The 26,211-nt window shown below is 39.4% G+C and overlaps 1 protein-coding gene across 25 annotated transcripts in view; it reads left to right on the forward strand.

Moving 5' to 3' along the window:
- Nucleotides 1-26,211, forward strand: part of LOC100158069 (Fc receptor-like protein 3) — a 44,045-nt gene that overhangs the window by 14,316 nt on the left and 3,518 nt on the right. For all 25 annotated transcript variants that reach the window (XM_085022643.1, XM_085022646.1, XM_085022654.1 and 22 more), the window contains 6 exons: nucleotides 15,904-16,182; nucleotides 16,861-16,980; nucleotides 22,722-22,749; nucleotides 23,758-23,876; nucleotides 24,574-24,642; nucleotides 26,097-26,128. In XM_085022643.1, the coding sequence (XP_084878769.1) occupies nucleotides 15,904-16,182; nucleotides 16,861-16,980; nucleotides 22,722-22,749; nucleotides 23,758-23,876; nucleotides 24,574-24,642; nucleotides 26,097-26,128 (647 nt within the window). The remainder of the gene's footprint in view (nucleotides 1-15,903; nucleotides 16,183-16,860; nucleotides 16,981-22,721; nucleotides 22,750-23,757; nucleotides 23,877-24,573; nucleotides 24,643-26,096; nucleotides 26,129-26,211) is intronic.

Here is a 26,211-nt window from a genome sequence, read left to right on the forward strand (position 1 = left end):
GTCACAAATGGCTAGATTCCATCTTTTTTATGGCATTGTAGCATTCCATTCTGTGTTTGTGTGTATGTGTATCTTTCTTATTCATTCATTCATTGATGGACACTTAGGTTGTTTCCATTTTTTTTTTTTTGTCTTTTTAAGGCCACACCTGTGGCATATGGAGGTTCCCAGGCTAGGGGTCGAATTGGAGCTACAGCTTCTGACCTACACCACAGCCACAGTAACAGAGGATCCGAGCTGTGTCTTCGACCTACACCACAGCTCACAACAATGCCAGATCCATAACCTACTGAGCGAGACCAGGGATCATACCTGCAACCTCATGGTTCCTAGTTGGATTTGTTTCCACTGCACCATGATGGGAACTCCATGTTTCCACATTTGACTATTGTAAATAACACCAGGATGAACACAGAGGCACATGTATCTTTTCAAATTAGAGTTTCTGTATTTCTTGGATAAACACTCTGAAGTGGGAAAGCTAGGTCATGTAATAGATCTATTCTTAATTTTTCCAGGAATCTCCATACTGTTTTCCATAGTGGCTATGCCAATTTACATTCCAGCCAATGCTGTATGAGGGTTCTCTTTTCTCTATATCCTTGCCAGCACTTGTTATTTCTTGTCTTTTTGGTAATAGCCAATCTAACATATATGAGGTAGTATTTCATTGTGGTTTTGATTTGCATCTTCTTAATAACTGACAATGTTGAACATCTTTTCAAGTGCCTATTGGCCATCTGGATATCTTCTTTGAAAAAAAATATCTTTTCAGCTCCTCTGACCATTTCTTTTTGTCTTTTTGCCTTTTCTAGGGCCGCTCCCGCAGCATATGGAGGTTCCCAGGCTAGGGGTCCAATCAGATGGAGCTGTGGCCGCCAGCCTATGCCCCAGCCACAGCCACGTATCTGCAACCTACACCACATTTCACGGCAACGACGGATCCCTAACCCACTGAGCAAGGCTAGGGATCGAACCCACAACCTCATGGTTCCTAGTTGGATTTGTTAACTGCTGCGCCATGATAGGAACTCCATCTGACCATTTTTTAATTGAGCTGTTTGTTTTTGTTGTTGAGTTGTATGAATTATTTATATATTTTGGACAATAACCCCTTATTGGATATATGATTTGAAAATATCTTCTCCCATTTGGTTTTGGTTTGTTGAATGTTTCCTTTGCTGAGGACAAGCTCTTAAGTTTGCTGTAGTCCCATTTGTTCATTGTGCTTACTATGTTTTTTCCTAGGAATTTTATGGTTTCAGTTAATCCATTCTGAGTTAATTTTTTTGAGTCTTTTTATCTTCTTTAGGGCCACACCTGTGGCATATGGAGGTTCCCAGGCTAGGGGTCCAATTGGAACTGTAGCCTCTGGCCTACACAGCAGCCACAGAAACACAGGATCCTTAACCCACTGAGTGAGGCTAGATATCGAACCTGCATCCTCAGGGATGCTAATCAGGTTCACAAACCGCGGAACCACAACTTGAACTTCCCATTTTGAGTTAATTTTTGAGTTAATTTTGTGTACAGTATGAGATAATGATTTCATTTCCTTCTTTATTTCTCTTTCTCTCCCTCTTCCTCTACCTTCCTTCCCTCCCTCCCTCTTTCTTTCTTTCTTTCTTTCTTTCTTGTATGTGGTGGTTTCCCAACACCATTTATTCAAGAAGCTATCCTTTCTTCATTGTATATCCTTTGATCCTTTGTCATAAATAAATTGTCCAGATATGTGTGGGTTTATTTTTGGGCTCTCAATTCTGTTCCATTTATCTATATGTCTGTTTTTCTGCCAATACCATGACATTCTGATTATTTTAGCTCTGTGATATAATTTAAAATTGGGGCATATGATGCCTTCAGTTTTGTTCTTTTTTCTCAGGATTGCATTGGCTAATTTTTTTTTGGTAGTTCCACATAAATTTTAGAATTTTTTGTTCTATTTATGTGAAAAATGTCCTGGATTTTGATAGGGAGTGCATTGAATTATAAATTACTTTAGGTGATATGGACATTTAAACTATGTAAATTCTTCCAACCCATGATCATGAAATATCTTTCCATTTCTTGTTTCTTCTTTAATTTCTTTCACAAAGTTTTTATCATTTTCAATGTGCAGGCCTTTCACCTTGATTAAATTTATTCCTAGGTATTTTATTCTTTCTGTTGCAATTGTAAGTGGCATTGTTTTCTTAATTTATTTTCTGCTGGTTTGTTTTTAGTTCATAGAAACACAAGAGATTTTTGTATATTAGTTTTTCACCCTACAACTTTATTATAATATAATAGTCGTCTATTATTTCTACTAGTTTTTTGTGGAGTCTTTAGGGTTTTCTGTATATAAAATCATGTTATCTACTGCTGTTTCCTTGTTGACTTTCTATCTGAATGATCTATCCATTAATGTAAGTGGGTGTTAGTCCCCTACTATTTTTGTGGTATTGTCAATTTCTTTCTTTAGGTCCCTTAAGAATTGCTTTGTATATTTTGGTGCTCCAATGTTACATGCATATGTATTTATCACTGTTAATGTCTTCTTGATGAATTGTCCCCTTTTATCACTATATAATGTCTATTTTTGTCTCTTGTTATCTTTTTTGGCTTGAGGTATATTTTGTCTGATATGAGCAAGGGTATCCACTTTCTTTTGGCTGCCATATGCCTAGAGTATCATCTTCTGTCCTTTTAGTTTGAGCCTACGTTGGTCTTTAGAGGTGATGTGAATCTCTTGGATGCAGGATATAGTCAGGCCTTATTTTTTACTTCATCCAGCCACTGTATGTATTTTGATTGGTGAATTCAATCCATTTACATTTAAGACTATTATTGATAAATGAGCACTTAGTACTGCCATTTTATCTTTCATTGTCAGTTGCTTCGTATCTCCATGGGATTTTTTTCCTTGCATTTCTGCCTGCCATTTTGGTTTTGTGAATTTTCTGATATTTTTCTCAGTTTCCTCTCCTAAAAAATGTTTTGTGTCTCTGCTCTAGGTTTATATTTTATATTTACCCCCAAGGTTTGCATAAAACAACTCCTAGTAAAATAGTCCTTTCTTTCTGCTGATAGCATCTTATCTTCATTTACCTATATAGGTTCCATCCTTTTCTGCTTCTCCTTTTATGTTTTTCTTGTCTCAAATCATCTTTCTTTTCTTTTCTTTTTTTTAAATGGTGGCACTGGCGGCATATGGAAGTTCCTGGGCCAGCAATCAAATCCCAGTCACAGCTTTGACCTATGACACAGCTGTGGCAACATTGGATCCTTAGCCAATGCGCCTGGCTGATATTCAAACTGGGGCTACCAGAGACAACGCCAGATCCTTAACCCACTGTGCCACAGTGGGAACTCCCTCAAATTATCTCTTTCTATATTATAAATTTGTTGCCAGATTGAAGTAGCTATAGTTCTTTTTCTGCTTCCCCCTTTTACCTTTATGCTATAACAAACTGTTTAAAACCTGTTCTGATAAAGAGTTGCAATTTTCTGATTGTCTATTTATCACTTTCCTGAAAGTTTTGTGTACTTTTGCCTTTTTGTTTCTAGTAGAGAAACTTCTCTCAGCATTCCCTGTAAGCAGAACTGTATTGATGAATTCCCTCAGCCTTCATTTGTCTGGGAAGGCCTTTGTTTGTCTTTCATATAGGAATGATAACTTTGCTGGATAAAGTATTCTTGGGTGACACTTTCTATCTTTCAGTATTTTGAGAATGTCATTCCATTCCCTCTTGGCCTGCAGAGTTTCTGCTGAGAAACTTGATGATAGCCTCACAGGGATTTTTTGGGAGGTTACCATCCTTTATTGCCCTGGCTGCCTTAAAATCCTTTGGCATTGATTAATTTTAATTTTTAATTTTTTCCTTTTTAGGGCCACACCCACAGCATATGTAAGTTCTCAGGCTAGGGGTCTACTTGGAGCTACAGCTGCCAGCCTATGCCACAGCCACAGCAATGCGGGCTCTGAGCTACATCTGTGGCCTTCACCACAGCTCACAGAAACACCAGATTCCTGACCCACCAAGTAAGGCCAGGGATCAGACTCATGTCCTCATTGATAGTAGTCAAATTTATTTCCATTGAACCTCAACAGGAACTCCTGGAATTGACTTTTGACAATTACAATATGTCTTTTTGCATTGAGGTAGTTAGGTGTTATCTTAGCTTTGTGGACATGTATATCTAGCTTCTTCCCCAGGTTTGGGTAGTCCATAGCTATTTTTACTTATTTAAATATAGTCTCTGCTCACTTCTCCCTGTCTTCTCCTGGGATACCCATTACCTTAATGTTGCCTTTCTTAAAAGAGTCAGATAGTTCTTGGAGAATACTATCATTTTTATGATTTTTATTTTTTTCCATTATAGCTGGTTTACAGTGTTCTGTCAATTTTCTACTGTACATCATGGTGACCCAGTTACACATACCTGTATACATTATTTTTTTTTCACATTATCATGCTCCGTCATAAGTGACCAGACATAGTTTCCAGTGCTACACAGCAGGATTTCATTGCTAATTCATTTCAAGAGCAATAGTTTGTATCTGTTAATCCCATGCACCCCATCCGTTCCACTTCCTCCCCCTCCCCCTTGGCAACCACAAGTCTATTCTCCAAGTCCATGATTTTCTTTTCTGTGGAAAAGTTCATTTGTGCCGTATATTAGATTCCAGATATAACTGATATCATATGGTATTTGTCTTTCTCTTTCTTACTTCACTGAATATGAGAGTCTCTAGTTCCATCCATGTTGCTGCAAATGGCATTAGATTGTTCTTTTTTATGGCTAAGTAGTATTCCATTGTGTATATATAACCACATCTTCCTAATCCAATCATCTGTTGATGGACATTTGGGTTGTTTCCATGTCTTGGCTATTGCCAATAGTGCTGCAATGAACATGCGGGTACATGTGTCTTTTTCAAGGAAAGTTTTGTCCAGATATATGCCCAAGTGTGGGATTGCTGGATCATATGGTAGTTCTATGTATAGATTTCTAAGGCACCTCCATACTGTTCTCCATAGTGTTCTCCATAGTGGCTGTACCAGCTTACATTCCCATCAACAGTGCAGAAGGGTTCCCTTTTCTCCACATCCCCTCCAGCATTTGTTATTTGTGGACTTATTAATGATGGCCATTCTGACTGGCGTGAGGTGGTATCTCATGGTAGTTTTGATTTACATTTCTCTAATAATCAGTGACATTGAGCATTTTTTTTCATGTGCTTGTTGGCCATCTGTTTATCTTCCTTGGAGAAATGTCTATTCAGGTCTTTTGCCCGTTTTTCAATTGGGTTGTTGGCTTTTTTGCTGTTGAGTTGTGTAAGTTGTTTGTATATTTTAGAGATTAAGCCCTTGTCAGTTGCATCATTTGACACTATTTTCTCCCCTTCTGTAAGTTGTCTTTTTGTTTTCTTTTTGGTTTCATTTGCTGTGCAAAACTTGTCAGTATGATTAGGTCCCATTGGTTTATTTTTGTTTTTATTTCTGTTGCTTTGGGAGACTGACCTGAGAAAACAGTTGTAAAGCTGATGTCAGAAAATGTTTTGCCTATGTTCTCTTCCAGGATTTTTATGGTGTCTTGTCCTCTATTTAAGTCTTTAAGCCATTTTGAGTTTATTTTTGTGCATGGTGTGAGGGTGTGTTCTAGTTTCATTGATTTGCCTGCAGCTGTCCAGGTTTCCCAGCAATTCTTGCTGAAAAGACTGTCTTTTTGCCATTTTATGTTCTTGCCTTCTTTGTCAAAGATTAATTGACCATTGGTGTCTGGGTTTATTTCTGGGTTCTCTATTTTGTTCCACTGGTCTGTATGTATGTTTTGGTACCAGTACCACAATGTCTTGATGACTGTGGCTTTGTAATATTGCCTGAAGTCTGGAAGAGCAATGCCTCCTGCTTGGTTTTTGTTCCTCAGAATTGCTTTAGCAATTCTGGGTCTTTTGTGGTTCCATATAAATTTTTGGATTGTTTGTTCTAGTTCTGTGAAAAATGTCCTGGGTAATTTGATAGGGATTGCATTGAATCTGTAGATTGCTTTGGGTAGTAAGGCCATTTTTACAACATTAATTTTTCCAACCCAGGTACATGGAATATCTCTCCATTTCTTAACATCTTTAATTTCCTTGATTAATGTTTTATAGTTCTCAGCATATAGGTCCTTTACCTCCTTGGTCATGTGTATTCCCAGGTATTTGATTTTTGGGGGTGCAATTTTAAAAGGTATTGTATTTTTGTATTTATTTTCTAATATTTCATTGTTAGTATATAGAAATGTGACTGATTTCTGAATATTAATCTTATATCCTGTGACTTTGCTGAATTTGTTGATCAGTTCAAGTAGTTTTTGAGTTGAGTCCTTGGGGTTTTCTATATATAGTATCATGTCATCTGCATACAGTGACAGTTTTACTTCTTCTCTTCCTATTTGGATGCCTTTTATTTCTTCTGTTTTTCTGATTGCTGTGGCTAGGACTTCCAATACTATGCTGAATAACAGTGGTGATGATGGGCATTCTTGTCTTGTTCCAGACTTTAGCGGGAAGGCTTTCAGCTTTTCTCCATTGAGTATTATATTTGCTGTGGTTTTTCTCATAAATGGCTTTTATTATGTTAAGTTATGTTCCCTCTATATCCACTTTGATAAGAGTTTTGATCATGAAGGGATGTTGGACTTTGTGAAATGCCTTTTCTGCATCATTGAGATGATCATGTGGTTTTTGACTTTTCTTTTGTTCATGTGGTGTATGACGTTGACTGATTTATGCATGTTGAACCATCCTTGTGAACCTGGGATAAATCCCACCTGGTTGTGGTATGCTGTTGGATTCAGTTGGCTAAAATTTTGTTGAGAATTTTTGCGTCTATGTTCATCAAAGATACTGGCCTTGGAGTTCCCGTCGTGGCGCAGTGGTTAACGAATCCGACTAGGAACCATGAGGTTGCGGGTTCGGTCCCTGCCCTTGCTCAGTGGGTTAACGATCTGGCGTTGCCGTGAGCTGTGGTGTAGGTTGCAGACGCGGCTCGGATCCCGCGTTGCTGTGGCTCTGGCGTAGGCCGGTGGCTACAGCTCCGATTCGACCCCTAGCCTGGGAACCTCCATATGTCGTGGGAGTGGCCCAAGAAATAGCAAAAAGACAAAAAAAAAAAAAAAAAAAAAAAAAAAAGATACTGGCCTATAGTTTTCTTTTTTGGTGGTATTTTTGTCTGGTTTTGGAATTAGGGTGATGATGGCATCATAGAATGTCATTGGGAGTGTTCCTTCTTCTTCAACCTTTTGAAAAATTTTAAGGAGGATGGGTATAATTTCCTCTTTGTATGTTTGGTAGAATTCACCTGTGAAGCCATCTGGTCCTGGACTTTCCTTGTAGGGACTGTTTTTATGACATATTCAATTTCATTTCTAGTGATCGGTCTGTTCAGTTGATCTATTTCTTCTTGATTCAGTTTTGGCAGGCTGTAAGTCTCTAGAAAGTTGTCCATTTCTTCTAGGTTGTCAAATTTGTTAGCATACAATTGTTCATAGTATTCTCTTATGGTTTTTTGTATTTCCATAGTATCCGTTGTGACTTCTCCTTTTGCATTTCTTATTTTGTTTGTTTGGGTTTTTTCTCTCCTCTTCTTGTTGAGTCTAGCCAGAGGTTTGCCAATTTTGCTTACCTGTTCAAAGAACCAGCTCTTGGTTTTATTGATTTTTTCTATTGTTTTTTAATCTCTATTTTATTTTTTTCCTCTCTGGTCTTTATGAATTCCCTTCTTTCTGCTGACTTTAGATTTTGTTTCATTTAGGTGGTGGGTTAAGTTGTCGATTTGACATTTTTCTTCGTTTTTGAGGAAGGCCTGTATTGCTATCAGTTTCCCTCTGAGCACTGCTTTTGCGGCATCCCATAAATTTTGAGAGGTTGTGTCTTCGTTATCATTTGTCTCAAGGTATTTTTTAATTTCCTTCTTGATTTCCTCATTAGTTTTTTAGTCGCATGTTGTTTAGTCTCCATGTAGTTGTTTTTTTCTCATTTCTTTTCCTGTGGTTGATTTCTAGTTTCATGCCATTGTGGTCAGAGAAGAAACTTGACATAATTTCTATATTCTTAAATTTGTTGAGGTTAGCTTTGTGCCCCAGTATGTGATCAATTCTTGAGAATGTTCCATGTGCACTTGAGAAGAATGTATATTCTGATTTTTTTTTTTGGATGTAATGTCCTGAAAATGTTGATTAAGTTTAACTTTTCTATTGTGTCCTTTAGGATCTCTGTTGCCTTATTGATTTTCTCTCTAGAGTATCTGTCCATGGATGTGAGCGGGTGTTAAAGTCTCCTCCTATGATTGTCTTCCCATCAGTTTCTCCTTTTATGTCTATTAGTATTTGTTGTAGGTATCTGGGTGCTCCTATATTAGGGGCGTAAATATTGACGATTGTAATATCCTCTTCTTGAATGGAGCCTTTAACCATTAAATAGTGTCCTTCTTTGTCTTTCTTTATGGCCTTCATTTTAAAGTCTATTTTTTCTGATACGAGTATTGCAACTCGTGCTTTCCTGTCTTGTCCATTGGCATGAAATATCTTTTCCATCCCCTCTCTTTCAATCTGTATGTGTCCTTTGCCCAGAAGTGAGTTCCTTGTAGACAGCAGATTGAAGGTTTTTGCTTTTTTATCCAATCTGCCACTCTGTGTCTTTTCATTGGAGCATTCAGTCCTTTGACATTTAAGGTGATTATTAATAGATATGTATGTATTGCCATTTTAAACCTTGTTTTTCAGTTGATTCTTTGTTTCTCTTTTCTTTTTTTGGTTGGATGGTTTCCATTTGTTTTCTGCTTGAGTACTTTTCAGTTTTTGTGAATGTAATGTTTGGTTTTGATTTGTGGTTGCCCTGTTTTTTAAGTATGTTAACCCCTTCCTATATCTGCTTGCTTTAGCCTGATAGTCATATAGGCTCAAACATGTCATTAAAATAGAAAAAAGAATCTATATTTTCTTACTTTCCTTCCCCACATTGTATGATTTTGATGTCTTTTTTTTTTAACATCTTCATGTATAGATCTGCTTGCTGGCTTATTTAAGTGATTGCTTTCCAAATGAGGTTTCCTCCATCTTAATTCTTCTTACTTTTTTTTTTTTAATTTAGAGAAGCCCTTTCAGTATTTCTTTTAGAATGGGTTTAGTATTGTCATACTCTTTTAGCTTTTGCTTGTTGGAGAAATTCTTTATTTCCCCTTCTTCTCTCTCTCTCTCTTTTTTTTTTTTCCCTTTTCTAGGGCCATTCCCACAGCATATGGAGGTTCCCAGGCTAGGGGTCTAATTGGAGCTGTAGCTGCTGGCCTATGCCAGAGCCACAGCAACGTGGGATCTGAGCCGTGTCTGCAACCTACACCACAGCTCACAGCATCATCAGATCCTTAACTCACTGAGCAAGGCCAGGGATCAAACCCACAACCTCATGGTTCCTAGTTGGATTCGTTAACCACTGAGCCATGACAGGAACTCCTCCCCTTCTATTTTAAATGACATTCTTGCCGAACAGAGTATTCTAGGTTGCAAATTTTTTCCTTTCAGTACTTTAAATATACCTTGCCCCTCCCTTCTGGCCTGTAGTGTTTCTGTAGAGAAATCAGCTGAGAGCCTTATGGAGGTTCCCTTATAATTAACGGTTTGTTTTTCTCTTGCTGCCTTTAGAATCCTCTCTTTATTTTTAACTTTTGCCATTTGTATTATAATATGTCTTGGTGTGGGCCTGTTTCAGTTCAACTTGTTTGGGGCCCTCTGTGCTTCCTGTATTTTGCAATCAGTATCCTTTAGATTTGGAAAGTTTTTAACCATAATTTCTTCAAATATATTTTCAATCCCTTTTCCTTTTTCTTCTCCTTCTGAATTCCTTTTATGTGTAGATTGGCCAGCTTTATATTATCCCATAGGTCTCTTATATTGCTTTCATGTTTTTTCATTTGGTTTTCTGTCTGCTGTCCTGATTGGGTGATTTCCATTATTCTGTCTTCCATGTCATTAATTCATTCCTCTGCATTATTCATTCTGCACGTTATTGCCTTTAGCTCAGTTTGCATCTCTGCAAATGAATTTTTTTGCTTTTTCTTGGCTCCTTCTTATATTTTCTAGTTTCTTTCTAAAGGAATCTGCATTACTGTTCATATTTCTCTTAATTCCTTCAGTATTTTCAGTATCTCCCTTTTGAACTCAAAGTCTGTCAGACTGAGGAGATCTGTTTCATTGTTGACTGCTTTAGGTGAATTCGCTTGTTGCTTTAACTGGGAATGGTTTCTGTGCTTCTTCATCTTGCTTGTGTTTTTCTTTTTCTGTGAGTTTGGGGAACTCCAACTGTAGTCTCATAAGGCTACTTCTATGCAAGAGTACCTCTTTGTATTTAGGGGGGTTTACTATTTATTTTTGCTGTGGGAGTTTGAATATTTGCCATCTCTTTCTTCGGTGTGGGCAGGCTGTTATCCCCAGGATGCTCAGGGTGTTTTCAGGGAGAAGGAGGCAATGGGTAGGGCCAGCACTCAGTGCATGGTCGTTGGGCTCTTAATAGTAGCAAGGACCTGCAGGAAGATAACACAGGCTACTCCTAGTTGCAGGGCCTTGAGAAGTGGTAATGAGCTCTAGGCAGATCTACAAGGTTATCAGAGCATTTGGGAGTAGCAGCAGCAGAGTGTGTGAGTTCCCAGGGGAGTGAGAGTAACAACAGCTAGTATTTGATTGCAATGCCCTCCTCTGAGGTGATTGGAACCACACATGGTGCCTGTTAGGGGACCCCTAGTGGTAGCAGGCCATGACCGCCTCTGGAGTCAGTGATAACTGTGGTAGTTTGCCCCCACCACCTGTAGACCTTGCATGAAGCAACCTGTCTCACTTAGCCCACATAGGAGGTGCTTCACAGACTGCTCCTAATTATAGGATCCTGGGGAGTGACAGAGATCAGGCATGCGGGTATTGCCTGGAGCATCTGGCCATGGTAGCAGCAGGACAGGTGTGTTCCCATGGATGCAAGAGCACCAACAGGTGGTATTCAGTCACAACACCCTCCTCTGTGGTGCCATTGAGGTGAATGGGGCTGCAAATGGTGTCTTCTCATGGAGCCCTAGTGGTGGCGAGCCACTCCCACCTCTGGAGTCAGAGATAACTGTGGTGATTTGCTCCCATTCCTCCTGTAGACCATGCCAGAAGCACCTCATCCTACTTAGCCCCCACAGGAAGTGCTGCACAAGCTGCTCCTAGTTGCAGATTCCTGGGAAGGGACAGTGATCAAGTGTCTGGGCACTGCCCAGAGTGTTTGGCATTGGCAGCTGCAGGGCAGGTGTGTTCCCAGGGGAGCAAGAGCAACAAGTGGTGTTCCATTGCAATGTCCTTCTCTGTGGTGCTCTCTGAGGTGGTTGGGGCTGCAAGTGATTTTTGTTCAGGTATCCCTGGTGGCAGTGGACCACCCCACCTCCGGAGTTAGAGATAACTGTGGCAGTTTGCCCCCACCACCTGCAGACCATGCAAGAAGCACCCTGTCCCATTTGGCCCATGCAGGAGGTGCTGCACCAGCTGCTCCTAGTTGTAGGGTCTTGGGAAGGGACAGTGACCAATGTCTGGGTGCCACCAATGTCAGTGGCAGCTGCAGGGTGGGTGTGTTCCCCAGGGAGTAAGAGCAACAGAGTATGGTGCTTGGTTGCAGTCCCCTCTTTTTTTATTTTTTGCCAACCCCTGAGGTGACCAGGGTCACAGGTTGAGCCCACTCACAGGCCATACCTCCTTCTGGCCTCTGAGACAACCACTGTGATCTGTCCCTGCCACCTGTAGATCATGCAAGAGGCACCACATCACACTTAGCCCCCTGATGCCTTTGGCCCACATAAGAGGTGCCTGGCCACCGGTAGCTTGCACAAAAAGTGCTCAATCTCCCCTAAACAAGCAAGAGGCTTCTTGCTGCCTGTAGACTGTGCAAGAGCCGCCCCACCCTCTGAGAGCCCGTGGGCACGCACACACTCAGGTGCAGGGAGTTTCCTATGGTAGCTCGGCCCTCCTCCTCTCACCCTCCTGAACAATGGCACCTTGCCTCTCCTGCAGGTCTGAACCTTCTCCTGGGTTCCCTCTGCATGACATTTCCCTCCCCAGCCTGTGACTTACCGTTCCCCTGCCCATGGCCTGCTGCTCCTTAGCCCTTAGGCTGTCTCCACACCACCAACCCTGGTCCTCTGGAGCCTGAGTCTCAGTGTCCAGCCCCTGCCCAAGCATCTCAAGCAGTGGTGTCCAGGCCAGTGGTTCATATGGTCTGTGTGGCTCTCACTCTGCTTTGTTGTTCTCAGTCCAGCTGCTGCACTTTTCTTGGCAACTTTAAGGTCCCTCTGACTCAGCTGATCTTTCCGTCAGTTCGGTGGGTTCCTTTTTTCCTTCACAGCTCCCTCTCGGGAATGCTAGTCCTGTCCTGATTCCTCTTCTCTCTCTCTTTTTTTCTTTTGCTCTTCCCAGTTATATCAAGAGTTTCTTGCTCTTTTCGGAGGTTTAGGTTCTTCTCCCAGCATTCAGTTGATGTTCTGTGTGAGTTGTTTTACATGTAGATGTGTTTTTTTTTTTTTACGTGTTTGTGGGAGAAGGTGAGCACGACCTCTTACTCCTCTGCCATCTTGCTCTGCCCCCCCAATTCCATCATTTTTAAATGATCTTATTTCTCTCTCCTCTTATATTTGTATTACTTCTAGATTTCTATTTTTGAGATTAGTAATTCTCTCTTTCATAGTGTCTGCTCTATTTCCAATATTTTCTAATGCATTCTTCTTCTCATTTGTTCAGTTTTTCAAGTCCAGAATTTCTTGTTTCTTTTTTAGGGTTTTAATCTCTCTGGTAAAGTATTTCTTCTGCTCATGAAGTTTGTGGTTGAGCTCATTAACTTAGATTTCTGGATTTTCCTGTAGCTTGTTGAATTTCTTTCTCAGATCACAATGTTCCATGTCTTTGGGTTTGGTTTCTGGAGAACTGCCATTTTCTTTTCTTTCTTTCTTTTCTTTTCTTTTCTTTCTTTTTTTTTTTCTGCTTTTTAGGGCCTCACCCCTGGCATATGGAGATTCCCAGGCTAGGGAGCAAATTGGAGCTGTAGCTGCTGACCTACACAACAGCCACAGCCACAGCAACACAGGATCTGAGCTGTGTCTGCAACCTACACCACAGCTCACGGCAACACCAGATCCTTAACCCACTGAGTGAGGCCAGGGATCAAACCCACAACCTCATGGTTATTAGTTGGATTTGTTTCTGCTGTGCCACAATGGGAACTCCCCATTTTCTTTTTGTGGTATAGTATTAATATGACTCTTCGTTGTACTTGATGTGTTGTTCCTCTACTGGTGCATTAATAATAAAGTTAAAAAGTAGAGGACTTTCCTTTGCTTTCCAGTAGGTGGTGCTATGGCGTAAGCTTTTGGTTCCTTGCACCTGCGGAGCCTTTGATTATGTTTGAAAGAGGCACTTTCCATCCTCCCCTGTCTCTGCAAGAAGTGTAGCTCTATTATCATTTCTGGTTCCTCCGGAGTCATTAATGCTTTGCTCCTGAAGTGTTGCCATTATCATCACCTTGTGCCCCAGGATGGTGGGCTCTGACCAGGTGTCTGGGATCCCCTTTGTCCTAAGTTCCTTCAATTCAGGGACAGGAAGAGGGAGGGGGTAGGGTGGGAACCAAGGGCACTCTGGCACCTCTGCCCTGTCTAGTGTTTTAAGGTTTGTGGGCTCTGCTGTGGGTTGAGGGACAGGAGCTGGGGTAATGGACACCCATTATATACGAGTAAAGGATTTGAATAGACATTTCTCCAAAGAAGATATATAAATGGCCATTAAGTACATGAAAAAATGCTCAACACTACTGATTATTAAGGAAATGAAAATCAAAACTGTAGTGAAGTACCACCTCATACTCCTTAGGATGAGTATATAAACAATAATGGAAAATAACAAGTGTTGGTTAGGAAGTGGAAAAATTGGAATAGTTGTATAATGTTGGTGGAAATGTAAAATGATGAAATCATTATTGAGAACAATATGTAGGTTCCTCGGAAATCTAAAAATAGAACTATGATATGATGCAGAAATTCCACTTCTGGGTATACACCCCCTAAAACTGAAAACATATTCTCAAGAAGATATTTGTATAACCATGTAGAGAGCAGCATTATTCATAATAGCTAAAACATGGAAACAACCCAAGTGTCAATCTACAGATAAATGGTTTAGCAAAGTGTTATACACATAAAATGGAGAATTATTCAGACTTAACAAGAAATAAAATTCTGATAACATGCTACAACATGGATGAATATTGAGGTTATTATGTTAAGTGAAGTAAGGCAGTCACAAAAGGACAAATACTGTATGATCCCACTTATATATTTAGAGTATTCAAAATCACAGACAGAAAGCAGAGTGGTGCTTGTCAGGGGCTGGGGAGATGGAGCATAGGAAGTGATCGTTTAACAGGAACAGAGTTTCAGTTTTACAAGATAAAAAGTTAGGGAGATGGGCAGTGGTGATCGTTTCACAATATTTTGAATGTGTTTAATACTACTGAACTGTACACTTGAAAATTTATGATGGTAAAATTTAAGTTGTGTGTATTTTACAGCAATAAAAATTGGATAAAAAATACATGTGGCAGTTACATGGGTGGAAAGGCACAGAGATGCACAAAGAACATATAAAGGCTTATCCCTGAGACTCTTAACCATTTGGCTCAGTTCATTTCATGTTGTAAAGGATGTACCAAAGAGCCAAACTCAAACTATCTGTTTAAAATTTAGCAGGAATCCTATTCTTCCAAAAGCAACCAAGACTTGGCATTTCTAGCCATGATGCAGCTCATGCCATCTGTCTTGCAGCCAGCAGGTGGAGCATTTTCAAGTTGAATTATTCATTCTATGGATTATCCCCCCACTCTCCCCTCTAGCCAATCTCAGATGCAAAGGAGATCTTAAGATCCTTACCAAACTTCTCTTGCCAATAAAGCACACAGCTTATATCTAAAACACTGCAGACAGATTGGCTCTGTCAAATTTCCTCACAACTTGTCAGAATCAGCAATCTTATAGTTCACAATCCACATTAATTCCTTATTGATTGACCATTCCATCTATTAATTGAAAATATAGTGATTTTCTGTTCTTCCTGGCTGTCCTATTTCTGTCATTATCAGTAAAAATAAAAATCAGTTTTTATTGCTGTATCTGAATATTTGGGGACCAATCCAGGTCAATTTGGTCATCCCCTCATTCACCAATTATTGATGAACTATTGCATGCCAAGGCAAAATTCTAGCAGCCAGAAAAACAAAAACGAACAAACAGGTAAGTCCTCATTCCTATGAAACTTACATTATGTTTGGGAAATCAGATATACAACAAAGAGAGGTAGATAGATAGGTAGAAAGATAGATAGAAGAAAGAAAGAGAGAGAGAATAGATACTAGATGCATAGATTGGTAGATGTTAATGTTCATGCTATGTAGGAAAATAAAGCCAGGTAACTGTGTAGAGGGCGGTGAGGTCCTAATTCATATAAATATGGAAGTCTAGGTTTAAAGCAAAGACTCCAATCAATAATGTTGAGAAACAAACTTTGCTTTTATTATTTTATTAAATCTGTCAATAATAGCAGCTGACATCTATCTAGTACTTCCATACATGACTATTATGATTAATAATTATTATTAGCTCCATTTTACAAAGGAATAAACTCAGACTCAGAGATATTAAAATGTTAAAAAAACATCAGGATCCCCGCACTAATAAAGGGAAGAGGCAGGATTTAAACTCAGGTTTTCCTGAATCCCAGGTCCATGTTCCTACTACTAAACTCTACTGGATATTTCTTTTATTAAGCTATTTTGTGCACATACTTAATTTAAACTATTGATGAACTATGTTTCCTTCCTAGTTCCAGTGTCTCAGCCTGTCCTCACCTTCAATCCTGCTAGGGCTCAGGCCCTGGTGGGAGATGTGGTGGAGCTTCGCTGTGAGGCCCAAAGAGGCTCTCCCCCGATCCTGTACTGGTTTTATCACGAGAATGTCACCCTGGGGAACAGCTCAGCCCCCTCTGGAGGGGGCGCTTCCTTCAACCTCACTCTGATGGCAGAACATTCTGGAAATTTCTCCTGTGCGGCTGACAATGGCCTAGGGGTGCAGTGCAGTGAGGTGGTGACACTCAGCATCACAGGTAGGATGGTGGTACCTGGGCTATAGGTTTCTTTTATAGTCAATAAAATATTTCTCTAGCAGACTGTAAAAATTCTGAGTGGTTTTTGCGGGGTTTTTTTTTTGTTGTTTGTTTGGGTTTTTTTTTTTTGTTTGTTTGTTTGTTTTTGTCTTTTTGCCTTTTCTAGGACCTCTCCCGTGGTATATGGAGGTTCCCAGGCTAGGGGTCGAATCAGAACTGCAGCTGCCGGCCTACACCAGAGCCACAGCAACGCGGGGTCTAAGCCGCGTCTGCGACCTACACCACAGCTCATGGCAACGCTGGATTCTTAACCCACTGAGTGAGGCCAGGGATCGAACCCGCCACCCATGGTTCCTAGTCGGATTTGTTAACCACTGAGCCATGACGGGAACCCCTCAAAGTGTTTTTAACATGACACCAAGGCTTGAAGCTTCTGGAATCTTGGTACTGCTTTCAGTGGGTCAAGGCAGGGAAAAGGAATAAATTTTAGATGCTGACAAGCACTCTTCATGTGCTGTTATCTTGAAAATTACAAATTATACTGGAAATTTTTCAAATTGAGAAAACAGAATCTGTTAAAACACTGTCCTAACAGATCGCTAGCCCCTCCCTATGTGATTTTTGTCTAGATCAAAAAATACTTGGCAATGGGACTCAAACATAGGTCTCTTCACTTAGGGTCTTCCAGTAGCAAAGTAACCCATATCACTATGGGAGTTACCACAGGGCTGTTAACCATCGTTGGCATTGCTGTCACTGCTGTTCTGGTGAGTCGCTTCAGGACCCAAACGAATTCAGGTGAGTGGGTACATCTTACTCTTTCTCGTTGTGGCTTTTGTCATTGCTACGATAGTTTGGACTTGTGTAGTATGTCCTACGAAGGTCAATTATTCCTTTCAAGTGCTAGGGCTTCAGTTCTATTGGCAGTGACAAAATGTGGAACAAATTTCTTAAAGAAGTTGTTACTCCATGTGATTAATTTTAGGTTTAATCAGAGCAGAGTTTTACTTCCCATTACAAATTAGAAAATTAAGAATTAATTGTTCCAATCCCAGTCCAAAGCTTGCTGAAAACAAAAAGAATGAAAAAACAAAGTCCTCCGCTTGTAACAATAACAACAAAAATAGACAATAGCCATAGGTACAAACTGTAAACTCTGAGATATATTTAATGCCATTTAAATACAATAAAATTTAGATAAATGAATAGATATTCTAAGGAAGAAATTAAAATTTCGACTTCTGATTTTTTTTACAGCCTGTGGAAATTCAGTTGATTTTTATATATCAATCTCATATTCTACAAACTTGCTAAACACATTTGTTAGTTGTAGTATTACTTTTGTAGATTTCATCAGCTTTTCTATATGGATGATCATGTCATCTACAAATAAAAATAGTTTTATGCCTTCCTTTCCAATCTAAATTCCTTTTACTTCTCTTTCTTGCCATAAAGCACTGGCTAGAACCTCCTGTACAATGTTGAATAGAAGTGTTGAGAACAAACATCCTTGTTTTGCCCCTAATCTTATGGGGGAAAGTATTTGGACTTTCACCATTAAGTATGATAATGGTGAAAGCTGTGGATTTCTTGTAGATGTTACTTATTAGCATCCCTACTAATTGTAATTTGCTGACAGCTTTTATAGGAAAAATGACAAATGTTTTTTTTTTACATTGATTGAGATGATCATATGATTTTATTTTCCAGTCTGTTGGTATGGATTTGGATTTTGAATGTTGAACGAACTTTGCATTTCTAGGGTCAACCTTCTTGGTTATGATTTTTAAATTTTATTTGTTAAAACTTTGCTAAGAATGTTTGCATTTATGTCCATAAGTTTGTTTGGTAACTTTATTGTCTTATCATTTCCTTTTCTGGCTTGATGTCAGGGTAATCACTTAGTTATTACTTCCAGAATTCTTCATTCCTCTTTGTCTAGACTTAAGTTTCTCTTAAGTCTAAAAAACCCAAAACTCCTGACATACATACTTCCATGTGGTATCATTCTCTCCCTGCCTGAAGGACAGAGAATTTCTTGTAGTATGGACCTGTTGGTAAAGTTGATTGATAGTGTTGCTGAAGTTGTTTATATCCTTATTAATTTTCTTTTTACCTGATCTATCAATTATTGAGAGGAGGGTGCTGAGATCTTCAATGGTAATTGTGGATTTGCCCATTTCTTCTTACAATTCTATCAGATTTGCCTCATGTATTTTGAAATTCTATTATTAGGTGCACAAATATTTCTCATTATTATTTGTTTTTGATGAAGTGACCACATTATCTTTATTAAATGACCTTTCTATTTCTGATAGTCTCATTCACTCTGAAATATTCTTTGATATAAATAAATTAGCATAATAAGTACTAGCATATTTCTCTTTTCCACCCTTCTGCTTTTAACCTATTTGTGCCCTTGTATTTAAAGTGTGTTTTTATATATAGCATATAGTTGGCTCTGGTTTTTTAATCTAACGTGGAAGTCTCTACTTGTTAATTAAGGAATTTAGGCAATTTACATTAGTGTGATTATCAATAGGGTTAGATTTAAGTCTTTTATTTTTCTATTTTCTGTTTGTCTCATCTCTTCTTTATTTCCCTTTGCATTTTTTCCACCTTCTTTTGGACAAATTGAATATTTTTTATGATTGTATTTTATTTCTTTTGTTGGATTATTAGCTCTATAACCCTTTTTTGTTATTTTAGTGGTTGTTTTAGGGTATATGGTATACATATCTAGCTCATCACCGTCTACTTACAGATGACATTACATCACTTCATGTACAGTATAAAAATCTTACCATTGCATTCTCCATTTCTCCCCTCCCTGCTACATTGTTATTATTTTCATAAAAAATCAATTATCTTTTAAACAGGTTTAAATTTCATTTAAAATACCATATATGTACTCATAAATTTACCACTTTCAATGTCTTTCATTCCTTTTCGTATTCCCATATTTTCATCTTGTATTATTTTTTCTGCCTAAAAGATTTCTTTTGGAGTTCCCATCTTGGCTCAGTGGTTAACAAATCTGACTAGCATCCATGAGGATGCAGGTTTGATCCCTAGCCTTGCCCTTTGCGTTAAGGATCCAGTGTTGCTGTTGTCATGAGCTGTGGTATAGGTCACAGATGCGGCTCGGATCCTGCATTGCTGTGGCTGTGGTATAGGCCAGCAACTACAGCTCTGATTGAACTCCTAGCCTGGGAACCTCCATATGCCACAGGTGCAACCCTAAAAAGCAAAATAAAATAAAATAAAATATTTCTTTTAACATTTCTTTCAGTATGTATCTGCTGGCAATGAGTTATTTCAGTTTCTGTATGTCTGTAAAAGTCTTTCTTTTTCATTCATTTGTGCAATATATTTTTATTGGCATATAATTCTAGGCTGAAAATATTTTTTCTTTCAATATTTTAAAGATGTGGACATATTGCCTTCTGTTTTCCCTTTCTCAGGGCTCAGACTAAAGTTTGAGCAAATAAACAAATAATTGGATCTCAGTTTAATGAAAACCTTTCATATTTTCCTTAGTGACAATACTCAAGCATTGTCTTCTTACGTCTACTTCCAGGTCAATGAGCCTCTGTCCTTCTGCTCCTTTGTATGAAAAATGGCACTATCATTTTATGACCAATACTTATGACTGATACTTCTACTTAGTATTTTCTGAAATAATATTACATATACAATTATGTGTGTAGCACTAACCCTGATAGTACTCATCATAAAAGCTGTTATTTATTTAGAATCTATTATATGTTGTGTCTAACTCTCCCAGTTGTTCAAAAAGTACATCTCACATCAATTCAACCAATATTATTATAATCATATGAAAGATGAAGAAATGAAGATTTGGGGAAGTTAAGCAACTTTTCCAAATTCATGTATATCTACCAAGAGTCAGAGTTAAGGCTTAACTCCCTAGCCCTTGAGTCCGTATTCTCTCCATTACACCTTTGTGGCTTGTAAAAGGTTGCTCACACCTCCTACTTTCAAAATTACTTTTATATCTCATTGCCTATCTGGATGTCGTTTATTACTCAGTAATATTCTAGAAGTGCAAACATGAGATCCTCAGTGTTGAAACTGATAATGTTCAAAAAACAGATTGCTCAGTCAGTGCAGCACCAAATAACACCAGGAAGGAAAGATGATCAATTATCATTTTGTGTGACCCATGAGGGCAGGAGCCCAGGATGTTATGTCCTCCAGATCTAGGGGAAATGTTTTATTTACTTACTTATTTATTTATTTATTTATTTATTTATTTATTTATTTATTTATCTTTTTAGGGCCATGGCATATAGAAGTTCCCAGGCTAGGGGTCCAGTCAGAGTTGTGACTGCAGACCTATGCCATAGCCACAGCAACACCAGATCTGAGCTGTGTCTGTGACCTACACTGCAGCTCGTGGCAATGCCATATCCTTAACCCACTGAGCAAGGCCAGGGATCAAACCCACATCCTCATGTATTCTAGTCAGGTTCATAACCTGCTGAGCCACCACAGAAACTCCTGGGAAATGTTGTTTTAAATAACGAACTAAACTAAGGAATTCTGACAGTCTACCAATCAGAGGGTCTCTGCCTTTCTGCCTCAAAATCTTGTCTCCTAAACTTCTGTAGTAGCAAGGTCCTCCATCTCATAGTGATCCATATTCTCTGGGAAGATCTCAGCCCTTCCAAATTCTTCTGAAAGCGAAAAATTCTGCTCCTTAAGCCTGGGTGTATTCTCCAAGTTACCAAAGGGACTGATATATTTATTGACTCTAAAAATACTTGGGGAGGTCCCATCGTGGCTCAGCAGAAATTAATCTGACTAACCTCGATCCCTGGCCTTGCTCAGTGGGTTAAGGATCCGGCATTGCCATGAGCTGTGGTGTAGGTTGCAGATGAGGCTTGAATCTGGCATCGCTATGACTGTAGTGCAGGCTGGTAACTACAGCTCCGATTTGACCCCTAGCCTGGGAAGCTCCATATGCCCCAGGTGCGGGCCTAAAAGGACACACACACACACACACACACACACACACACAAAACTTGGATTAAACAGTCAATAATATAACTCTCCAAACTCCAGTCTCCTTAGTGAAATAATGGTTGTAATAATAGTTTTTACCATTTTAGGTCTATGTAAACTGCTTAGTATAGTGCCTCGTCCATATATCTTCAGTGAATATTAGTTTATGCTATAAATAGCCACCTTCTGGGTCTGTTTTCTTTTATGCAAATGAAGAGTTGGTCTGATGTTCAGATGCATCCTGGGACTTAGCTAACCTGCCTACAAGTAAGGTTATTGGGTTATTGGTTGTTGGTTGATGTGGTTACCATTGCCCTGAGGAGAGAGGTACAGGCCAGTATCATGCTTACATACCTCTAGTTTAACTCAGGACACCTGGTTCCCAAAGGCAGGGTTTGTAAGCATTAATCAGTCACTTTTCATGGGAGATAAGGCTGAATATGTTCACTTTGGGCAAAAATTTGTGTTCTCTAAGCCCAGTAAGACAAATCTAGAGCCACAGATAAACACTCAAAGGGCAGAGATGGGAAACTGGGAGGAGGTATGTATTGGACAGACCAGAAAGATTTCAGTATTTCAGTGTTGGTGGAAAATTGCCATATTTTCCAGGCTGATGCAGAAAGCTTCCAGATTAGATTTATATATAATCACCCATTATAAAATTGTCGCCTTGTCCTCATAGTCCATAATTCTTTGAGTCCTCACAGTACATAATTTGTTCAGTAGTTTAACAGATCTTTATTAAATATTTTTAGTATTTTAGGCACCGGAAATGCAAAAATAATTAAAATGAGGTTCGCAGTCTCAAGTAATATATCCTTTCATGAAGGAGAGTTTTAGCAGCAAACATAGAATATAATTACAATACAATACAGTAATTTTAATAATGTAGGGGTATATGTGCATGGATAGAAGTCACTTAATCCAGCTTGTTGGCATCAGGGAAAGCTCTGGAGGAGGAAAGATAAGTTGGCATTAGCCAGGTGAAAGAGAAGGAAAGAAGAGGTACGGAGAAAACAATATGCATCCAGTGTTGTTAAAATGGATTTGCAAGGGTCACAGATAAAGAGAGGTCTTACTAAGGTGGTAGGCCTATGGATCATACTCGTGTAACAATTCAGTATCAGTTTTAACCCCCTCTCTAGGACGTAATCTCCTTGTCTTTACCTCATAGGCTGCAATTGGAACAGAGAAATGGGAGTAGGGGAAGCCCTTGACCTTGAGTTAAAAATTAAGTTGTCTCTCTTCTGCTACTTGGTCACAACTATTTAGAGTACATGCTGCTATTACTGAATGATTGGGAATAAGTCTGATTCTCTGCAAATATCTCTCCAGACCCCACCTTCCTTACCTACAATGGTAAGGCAGAGCTGGATGTTCTGAACAGGCTATGTTCTGTTGCCATAGCTGTGATCTAAAATGAATTTGATTTCTGGAGAAGGATGTTCTAACAGGGAGCACACTGTCCACGTGGAGCACTTTTCATCAATGTTCCTTTGTTTGCTTTTCAGGAGGATTTTTTGTCATTAGAACCCCTGGGTAAGTTCCCTGCTTCTTGTGCTGCCAACAGTTTCATTTTATTTATGCTCACAAAATAGAACATGGAATTTCTAAAATTAAAAAATATTTGGGAGGTTCCCTAGTGGTCTAGTGGTTAGGACTCAGTGCTTTCATTGCTGCAGCCTGGGTTCAGTCCCTTGTCTGGGAACTGAGATCTCACATCAAGCTGATTCATGCTGCGGAAAGGAAAAAAATTGGCTGGATTTCCTATTAACATTTTTCAAATTCTGATGGGATCAAAAAATGGGATTAACAAGGCCACTTTCAATCGTATTTGTGAGTAATACTTACTTATACCTACTTATACACAGAATTCATGTTGTTATCCATAGCAATTTATCTCCTTCCCTAAGTGTGCTCCAGTAGAGAACTGACCATTGAAGTCTGAATGACATCATCTTTTATAAGGCTACATTTCATTCATTCCCTTATTGCTCATTCTCCTACTCATACACTCCTTCCCGAAACCGTTATTGAATGCTGACAATGTTCAATTCACAATATTAACTGCAGGAGGAAATGAAATTGGAAAAAATACTTTTCCTAAAGAGCCTTCATGGTATTTTACAGGAAAGGTAGACTACGGTAATGTGAAGTAGAAAATTGAAAGGGACCCTTAAAAAAAGACAAAGGTCAAGTTCTGTGGGAGTGAAGAAGGCTTTGTGTATTGATGTCGAAACATTTAAGCTTTTGAAAATAATTTTTTTTAAATTAGGCAAATACAAGTGTTTACTCTATGAAAGGGACCTGGAACTAGGCAGCCTTTGCCCTCTGACCTTGGCTCAGCTGGCCTCTGTAACATGGCCCTGGCTGCCTCTTATTCTCCTGACATTTTTCTCCAAAGAGCCATCAAGACTTTTTTTAAGAGTGGGCAGCCCTGATATTTTTACATGAACCATGATGGACTCTTCCTGGATATAAATTTTCCTGAGATTCTGCATAATCATAAATACTTTTCTCCTTTTTGTCTCTCCCCCTTTCTCTCAGTTCCAGTCCCAATGCGTTTCAGGAGACTTCCTTGTCCAGAACCTCCAACACAGACCTCCAAGGGCCTGTCTACTCTGAGCCACCAGACCCAACGGAGCTGCAGCCAGAGTACTGCAATGGTAAGGGCTTCCTAAGGGGTTCAGGGCTCCAGGGATGCACCAAGGAGGGAAGGGAGATTGAGCACAGTCCATGGCTCAGTCATATTCAATTTTAAATGGCATTTATGGAGTTCCCATTGTGGCTTAGCAGGTTAAGAACCCAATTAATGTGACTGAGGATGCAGGTTCGATTCCCGGCCTTGCTCAGTGGGTTAAGGATCCAGCATTGCTACAAGCTGTGGCTAGGTCACCATTGTGGCTCAATCTAGTGTTGCTGTGGCTGTGGTATAGGCCAATAGCTGCAGCTCTGATTCAACCCCTAGCCTGGGAACTTCCATATGAGACAGGCATCACCCCCACCACAAAAAAAAAAAAAAAACCAAACCAAAAAAAAAAAAAAATTCTGGGAGTTCCTGCTGTGGCACAGTGGTTAAGGATCCAGTGTTGTCTCTGAAGTGGCTTGGGTTTGATCCCTGGCCTTGCACAGCAGGTTAAGGATCTAGCATTGCCACAGCTATGGCATAGGTCAGGGCTGCAGCTCAGATTCGATCCCTGGCCCAGCCACGAGTGTTGCTCAAAACAAAAAAAAAATGACATTTCTGGCACTGTGTCAGAGATAGAAAGTGGTTATATACTTGGTCCTGGGAAGAAGGGTCTGTAGTGTGAGCTCTTGGCACCACAACTATGAGTCAGCCAGCTATGATCTGTTCTTTCACAGTGGGTCTTGGAGATAGTGACCTGGTTTATTCCCAGATCCAGAGCATCCAACATACAACAGAAAATTCAGGTGAGACACCTTTGAAAGAATTGGGGGAAAGGCGGCAGTGTTTTATCAAATCTAGCAAGAGGTCTCCGATCAAAGAGTCATCTCAAATATGAATCCAACATGGAAGAAATTAACTGCATCTCTTATATTACCCTTCATATAACCATATCTATTCCTTCTTACCTGTCTATACTTCCACCATCACCCCGTAAACTCTTTAAGGACAGACACCATAACTTTTGGATAATACCTCAGTAGCATCCAGTGCAATGCTTAGAAAACTATAAGCCCCCTCCAATATTTTTCTTAAATTAAGGAATGAACATACTTGCTAAATCGAGCCTTTCATTATCTAATGTGTTGACAATTATAATTCTCTTAACTGGTCTCTGTATTTCTATTCTTGTTCTTCTCCCAAACTTCTACCAGTCTGTTTCCAGCACAATCCCTCTGAGATGCATAATTGATCACATTGTGGCCTAGATTAACTGCTCTCAATGAGTCTCCAATTTAAAGCATGACCTCTGCACATTGGTCCCTCCTCTAAGCTCTGCTTTATGTCCTTACTTTTGCCTTATTGAGCTCTTGGCATTTCCAGATCAAACTGGGCTGTTTCATGCATGTGTGCTCATGCTTCTTATTTGTTCTGATATGTTCTTATCTCTAGCTTACCAGGTGACCCTTGCTCACATTTCAAAACACAATTCACTTATTACTATGAAACTCACAATGATTTCCTCCAGCCCTCCTTATCTCCTCACCTGAGAGGAACTGCTGACTCTTTGTGGCAACAGCATGTTATATGTATTTTTATCTTGGTGCTCATAATACTTTTTCATGTGTTTCCACATCTATTTCTCCACTTAAAAATGATAGGATCCTTGATCATATAGACTTGAGTCTATTGTCATTTTTGTTTCCTTATAGCTTAACAATGCTTAGTAAAAGCCATTGTTTACTGCATGCTTATTGATTGTATGAATAAGTGAAAGACATCCAAAGAATCCTTGTAAGGACAGGAGAAATACACAAACTGAATTTTCTCAATGTTAATACTATAACCTTTGGCTTACTGGGAATTTTCTGTGTGTCCTTAATATGCCAATGCTCTATGCAGCCTCCTCCAATTTCTCTGAGCAAAGTGAAATGAGCCATGTTTTCTGCCTTCTCCCAGATAACCAATGTAGCCTTAAAGGCCCTGGGTAGGGGTGGGAAGGGCTATTCTGCTGAAGTTGTGATGAGCAGTGGAGAAGGAAGAATGTTTTCTGGAAAGTCATTCTGGGCATTTTTATGGGCAGAAGAAAGGCTTTATTGTGTGTGAGAGGATGGGATACTTGGCCTGTGAGGACTTGGAAGAATTCAGCAGAGGAAACAGGAAATGAGTCAGCCAAGGAAAGACTGCCTTGTGAGTAGGTTGTAAGTTGCAATATATCACCCATAGTTTGATATTTTTCTTTTCTCTTCCCATCCAACAGCAAATGCACCAAGGAAATATTGGGAGGATAAGGTGGGTTCCATTTCCTGGCTTTCTTTCCCCTCTGCTCTTCCTTGCTTATATTTAGGTACTAACTATTTGTGGGTTTTTCCCCC

This window comes from Sus scrofa, chromosome 4 (genome assembly GCF_054392235.1).
Source record: "Sus scrofa isolate SSC_HxYL_T2T_F1_AM1 chromosome 4, Sscrofa_HxYL_maternal_Yorkshire_Landrace_v2.0, whole genome shotgun sequence".
Classification (NCBI taxonomy): domain Eukaryota; kingdom Metazoa; phylum Chordata; class Mammalia; order Artiodactyla; family Suidae; genus Sus; species Sus scrofa.